The sequence below is a fragment of the Corvus brachyrhynchos genome, unplaced genomic scaffold (genome assembly GCF_000691975.1).
Source record: "Corvus brachyrhynchos isolate BGI_N302 unplaced genomic scaffold, ASM69197v1 scaffold106, whole genome shotgun sequence".
NCBI lineage: Eukaryota > Metazoa > Chordata > Aves > Passeriformes > Corvidae > Corvus > Corvus brachyrhynchos.
The window spans coordinates 4,265,114-4,272,318 of NW_008238834.1; the positions used below are offsets into that span (position 1 = coordinate 4,265,114).

General features: G+C 38.6%; 1 protein-coding gene across 4 annotated transcripts in view; it reads right to left on the bottom strand.

Annotated features, from left to right (window-relative positions):
• MYOM1 (myomesin 1) overlaps nt 1–6,246 on the bottom strand; it is an 80,874-nt gene extending 74,628 nt beyond the window's left edge. For 2 of the 4 annotated variants that reach the window (XM_017738247.1, XM_017738246.1), the window contains exons 1-2: nt 6,101–6,244; nt 2,128–2,574 (exon numbers count right to left, since the gene is read on the bottom strand). In XM_017738247.1, the coding sequence (XP_017593736.1) occupies nt 2,128–2,513 (386 nt within the window). In that variant the 5' untranslated portion in view covers nt 2,514–2,574; nt 6,101–6,244. Of the gene's footprint in view, nt 1–2,127; nt 2,575–6,100 lie in introns of all 4 variants that reach the window. The other 2 variants (XM_017738245.1, XM_017738248.1) reach the window with 2 other exon arrangements.
• Nucleotides 6,247–7,205: the final 959 nt, after the last annotated feature.

Sequence of the window (7,205 nt, forward strand, 5' to 3'; positions counted from 1 at the left end):
TCTGATCAATCTATTGGCAACTCTTGTACAGAGTATTATATATGCAAATATGCTCTTTTAAACAAAAAGCTTTTATCTCAAGCAAAACCTCAGGAAACCTGGAAATATTTTAGGTTCTCTCTCAACTAAGCAATTTAATTTCCTTCAATATCACACTGCTCATATTAGAGTTCTTCTTAATGAGAATATACAGATTTTAGAAGAAACTCACATGACAACTGAAGTGCTTGTGACTGGGACTCAGAAAACGGTTTGTTTAAACAATGATTTTTCACAACTTGAAGTTCCTTTTTTTATTGGAACCTTTTCTCTAAGAAGAAGGAGGCTTTGGCTTAGGGTCAGCTAGAGTGCAGGCACAACTGCATCGCTGTAGAAATTTGGGATATCTTCCCCTACCCAGCTCCCTTTGGAAGCATAACCCTCAGTCCCAGAACCTCCGGGTTTTCTATTTTTTTGTCATAAATGAGATTCTCACTGCTTCACTCAGTGGTTAATTGTCTGCACAAGTAAAATTATTTCAACAGCAAAGCCTGGATATGACCCAGCCTAAGACAATCAGCTACAGAATCATAGAATCATTAAGACCTCTAAGATCATCAGGTTCAACCAGAAACCCAGCACTGGCAAGCCCACACTTAAACCGTGTCCCTAAGTGCCACATCCACACATTTTTGAACACTTCCAAGGATGGTAATCCCACTATGTCCCTGGTCAGCCTATTCCAATACCTGACCACACTTTCAGTGAAGAAATGTTTCCCAATTTCCAATCTAAACCTCCCCTAGTGCAACTTGAGGCCATTTCCTCTCATCCTGTCTTGTTACCTGGGAGAAGAGACTGAATCCCACCTGGCTATACTCCTTTCAGGCAGTTGTAGAGAGTCATAAAGACTCCTCTGAGTGTCCTTTTCTCCAGGCTAAAAAACTGTAGTTCCCTCAGCTCCTCCCCGTAAGACTTGTGCTCCAGAACCTTCATCAGCTTTGCTGCCCTTCTTTGGACACGTTCCAGCAACTCAATATCTATCTTGCAGTGAGGAGTTAAATAAAGTTATTTACCTGGGCTGTAACAGCCTGAGGTTCAAATTCCTGAACAAACCCTGGCAAATAGAGATTGGACCCTGAACCTCCTGAAAGCCAAGGGAAGGCTGAAATCACAAGGTATTGTTTACAGTGGTACATGTAGTCCTTCCTTCACTGGTTTTGGCCAAGATTTCACCATTATCCACAATCCTGGGAGGATATTAAGTTTTCAAAATTTAAATTTTCTGGTGGACAAGTTTTGGTAAGTTCTGCTAATGGTACTCTTAATTTTACATTAATACAACAGCGAGCAGATGTTCAGGGCTGTAATTTGTTGATCATTTGTTCTATTGCTAACAGCTGCCCTAATCTTACTTTAATACTTCCCTAATTTCTGTAAATCTCTGAGATATATGCATACAAATAATATGAGGCTATTCTGCTAATGTAATTTTTTGAGCAATATTTATTATCTTAAATTTTAAAAACCCCATGGCAGCTAAGCATAGCTGCTCTTCTTATGCAAGATGGACACTTCAGGTTATTTCTACTTTGGAAATAGTATGCCTCAACCAATACACAGTGTGAAAATTTCAGTTTGTTGAATCACTCAGCACAAAAGTGAAACTATTAGGCCAAAGAAGAATTAATCATATATGGACACATCAGCTCAAACTTGCATGAAGAGCTTTGAGTTCTTTTACTCCTCCAACCTGGCCAGATAAGAGACAGCCTCAATCCAGAAGCTGTCTCAACTCTTCATATTAAATTCAGCTGTATTAATATGGCTAAACAACTTGGAAGCACAGGTAACTCATGCCTAACCAGTTTGGAGCATGAATATGTCACCATTCAGCCACATCAGCACTGCCAGTGCTATTCTTACGACAGTCCAACCTTCACACATGGATTAGTCCAACAAACTAAGCTGACCACTGCCCTTCCCATTGCCAAAGCCAAGGGAAAACACCAGACCAGGAAAACAGATTAATGCCAAGTTATAGAGAAACTTTATGTGGACAAGGAGGAGAGTTTTGCCACTGTTTTCAATGGGAAGTGGTTGGACATACTTCCACCAGAATGCTGTTTTGAAGACGGATATTCTTACCCAAAATTGTAGGCTTCAGATCCCAGCCTGTAGGCTGCAGCCAGCTTGTTGATGGATTCAGATCCATGGCTGTAGGCAGCTGAGCTGGTGCTGAGGGACTGAGAGTCAAGGCTGTAGGCAGCAGATCTCTTACTTTGCATGGCAGAGTGGTCATAGGCTGTGGATCCATGACTGTAAGCTGCTGAGGAGTCAAGGCTGAAGCCCGCTGCAGACGAGTGGCGATGGGCCGCGGAGCCCCTGGCGTAAGCTGCAGATCCTTGAGCATAGACGGCAGATTTGCTCTTTGTCTCCTTTTGGTACTGGCTCACAGTGGACGACAGCGCTTTGTGGCGGTACGCACGGTCATAGTGCTCATGGTGTCTTTGGTAGAAAGGTAAAGACATCATGGGTGCCTTTGAATTTTGGGTTTCACTGCACTTTTCTGAATGTAAATAAACAGGATGACGTCTGAAAAAGAGCAGGCCAAACATAAGGACTATTGTAACAAAAACTCCTGAGTTAGCATACAAATAATACACAGCTTCACACAAACTAACACTGAACTTGAAAAATCAACTGCGATAAATTTAGAGTTATCTTTTATTATGTGATTCAGACTTTCAGACAGATTCATATTCAGGTTTCAAGATGCTCACATATCACCTGTCATGATCAGAAACCTTTGCACCATTGTGTCTGTTCATTTGTAGTTGGCCTCCCTGCTACTGCAAACTATTCAAGGTTTATGTGCTCACGTATTACTGCAAACTAATGAAACTCTGTATGTCTGGCTTCTTCAGAGATAGTGTAAATAATTTTGTTCAATTACAATAGAGATAATAAAGTAATAAATTTTTTTTAAAGGCGTGAGTAAATCCAACAAGGCTATAAAGGCTGAAACAAAAATATATGAACATTTAATTTGTTTTTGTAATTCAATTTTCAGATTGAATTTAATGTTCCATTTATTATTATAACAGTGAATTAAAACACTAAGATTGAGAAGGATGACAGTTTTTCTCTAAATGTGCATTACAGTGATTGTTTTGTATGTGATACCAGGGTTCAATTCAACAGGGCTTATTGCTTTTTATACCTTTACAGTTTAAACAGGGATACAGTCTGTGTGCAATGGGTAAAATAATATCATGCTCCTCAATCCAAAATTTTTAACCAAAAATACCATGTTCAAGACTGCCAAAACCCTTCCTCCAGACAATAGGCCCATTTAAGTTTTATTTTGCATGACATCGGTAGATGGTCTTGTGGTCACTTGTAGTACAAAATCTGATCAGGTGAGAGGTAGTTCCCCTCTCAAAATGGAATGACAGTTGAGTGCAGAAAGAATTTCCCTTGTTTGTTTGTTTGTTTGTTTTAAAGCCAGCAATTCAGTCATTATTTTGCTTTTGTTTAATTTTGCTGTGGTTATAACTGACTTTTCTACTTTGACATGCAAGCTTGCCTCAAGTAATCCATATGATAACCTTGCTTTCTCTTTATTTTAGGCTTACAAGGCTACTAGGATTGTCCCTGTAAAAGCAGCTGACTAGTAACAGAAATTAGCTACAATGAGGAAATATTAAGAAGGATTTAAAGAAGATCCAAAAACAATGGTGAGAGCTGTTTGTTATTGTTTTGGGGGTTTTTTAATATCAATCACAACAGTGGGAATATTGTTCTGCTTCTTGTTTTCCTCATATTAATGCAAAACAATGTAATGTTTGGTCATAAAATACACTTACAGAACTGGAGAGCAATCATGACTTCATGAAAATCTAGATATGTGGTTTGGGTTGTCCTGTGCAGGGGCAGGAGTTGGTCTTTGATGATCCTTGTGGGTCCCTTGCAACACAGAATATTCTGTGATTCTGTAATTTTTTTCCCTGGTCTTTAAGCTTCCTAGATTTCAGTCCTTGGCTTTTTCTCTACTATTTGGTTCTGATAGCAAGTCAACAAATTTCAAACTATTCTCTTTGACAACTGCTGAGGTATTCACCCCAACCAAGGCAAATTATGAAAAAAAAACCCAAAACCACAACAAACCAAACCAAACCAAAAACGAAGAGGAAAACTTTCTTATATTTCAGGGCTCTCACAAGGAAGATGCTCTCTGTAGGATAACTGAATAGATCATTTAGTCGAAGGAAGTCAGCAAGGAAGAAACTCATTCAGAAATGCCTTATGTAAAAGAAATTGCTGATATCTTGACCACAATGAAACTATGACTTCAAGGAAACCAGATTATGCATTTACTTTATTTTTATCTGAGGAAGAAGGAGAAATGGAAAAAAATTTCTCCCTAAGGCAAAAACTGATGTTCCTTTTTAACTCCCTTATTCCTCATGCTGGCTATTTTTTCATGTCAGTCTAAAAGAATGCAATTATTCTGTCTAGCATCCTTGTTTCTAATACCTGACAGTATTTTGTGTTGTTACTTATTTCACTGTTAGCTACTAGTAATATGTAGTTCCTCTTAATTTCCCTAGTTTCAGAAGATTTTTTTTCTTCATTTTTCTTCATTGCCTTCCTCTTTAAGCTCTGCAGAGATAGGTTTAGGATTTATAAGTGTCGTGGTCACTGCTTAGGAAGGTTAAGGCATACAGAAGAATATTGTCTTGCACACTGAAAGGGAAGGAACATGAGAACATCCTGTTTTCCTTCTGCAGAGTACTACAGTTTGTCTTCACCAGCTTTATTTGAAGTGTTGGCTGGCTTCATCATTCATACAACAGCCACAATGCTAACAGCCATTCAGCTCAGGCATTCCCACAGCCTTCCAGGCTTCAGTGTACGAAAGGTGATCCAAAAGTATAAAGTGCTGCATGTGTTGTCCATTAAGAAGTTAAGTGAGGCATTTCATTTACAATTTATCAGACCAAAAGAACAACTTAAAATGTACAAAGGAAACATTTTTCTTCCAAACATAAAAGGTCGGGATTTCACTGCTCTCAGGAGTAAAAGTCTGTGATAGGAGTAAGGATAGCAAGGCAGGCACTGAGCACAAAGTCAGCTCTCCTGGTTCAAATCAAAGACCAACACTGACTCACACCATGTAAAAGGAAACTCCTTTCATAGGTATTTTATCACACTATGAGTTATGTTTTATATTTCCTCTGAAACATCACGGATTGCTCACAGGCCAGGATAAGTTAGTTACATTAGTCTGATCAGATACAGTAGTGTGATGCTATCGGAGATGACAAGTAATGCAGAAACTTCTAAGGACTTTGCTCCTCCTTGGAGCACTGCCTGATTATCAGATTGACTCCCATCTCTTAAGTTTTATCCATGCTACCTGCACCCACTTAGACTGCATCCACTAACCAGCCCCCTTCAGTGTGAGGGCAACACTCCCTCTCAAGATCTGTGTAGCACTTCACAACTTCTGAGCTTGGCCTAAAAATATTAGTGGCCATAGTTAGATGAATTTGCAGTTTTTGGAGCTATATTTTATCAGCTGTTGAACTGAGTATTTAAAATTACTACTGAGCAGGCAGACAGTTCTGTACTTGCCCATAGTTCATAGCTACACATTAAGGGAAGAGATGTTGCTGGCATTACATCTTGTACTGTTTATCAGTCTGTGTAATTCTTTAAAGAGCTACTCCACCAATCAATGAAAACAGGGAAATAGATTTAAAAAAAGAAACTCTTGTAAGCACAGAAAAGATAACATCCTATGCAACAAGAAAATATTTTTGTTATTTAAACATTCTGTAAGCCCACAGGAGACTACCTGACAAACTTCTCCTGTATCTCAGTAACCCATGCTTCATTTGAGAGTACTGTGACAATATGCATATTTCACTGAGTGAAAATAAAAGAGCCCTGCACTTCTTTCATTTCACAGCTGAACCTTCAGATGTCTTCAATTCACATCCACAAATCCCTCAACTGCTGAGCTAAGATGAATAAAGGGCGCTACTACCAAATTCGCATTACAGATTCAGATTAAAAATAATTGAAGCCTTCCAGCATAAAAAACCCCACTTACCAGGATCCAAATGAATGGCAGCAAATGGAAAAGCCCCAAGTGGATGAATAGCACAAAAATACAGCAACAATGAAGCCAGCAAAGAAAGAGGCAGTTAGGACGAGGGGTAAGGACTGGACTTCAAGGTCCAGAACAAAAATAATGCCTGCAGTCAGTGGAATGTCAGAGCCCCAGTCCATACCTTTTATGGCCAGGGGGATGCTATAAATATAGCATCGAAGAGGGAGAGAGACAGAGACAGATACCGATACCCTGTACTATCTCTGTGCAAAGACATGATGACGGCAGCTTCAAACTAAAGCAGATACAGAGTTCTCCCTTTAAAATATCCTCACTAAATTCTGCATAAAATCAGCATTCGAATTCAAAATTATTTCTAGGATTTTTTTTTTCCTCAGTTATATCAGATTTAGGAGAAGAGAAAAAAAAAATTGTGTCATGAACCAGAAACTAGGAAAGACCAATCCCTGTATTGACCTTTGCTACGGTACAAGAATATGAACATTTTACTGGTTCCTTTTTTTTTAATGCCAAGCCACAGTACATGTAATACAGATATTTCAGCTTAATGACAGACAATCTACCAAGACTCTCTAAAGTCATACAATGACTTACATTTCAATAGAAATGTATTTTCTTTGTTCTGTTGACGGTGTTACTTTTTTATCATTTTCTTTAAGATAAAATACTAAATTAAGAACATGACCTCATGAGGCATTTAAATAGATATAAACAATGCTGCTCTAAAATCCAACTTTTTGTTTCTAAATTAAACAGTATTCCCTCTAGGAATAATTAAATGAGCTTGTCCTCTTTCATTTTGGTCACAGCATTCTGGCACAAAAATGAGTAATCAGTGTGGCTGAATATTACATCAGAACAACTTCTGTTGTCCAAGATCTAATAGGTGGAATGCAGTGTGATTGCATTGTAAATACAGTTTTCTTCTGCACTGTAAATACAGCTTTCAATAAAGGTGATTAGTGCATTTTATTTCATGCTTTTGCATTGCCAGAAATATTAACCCCCTCAGTTCTGCTATAGCCTCTTTTCACACTTGCCATGCAACACAACTGAGAACTTTCCAGATCCTCCCGCTCTGCTG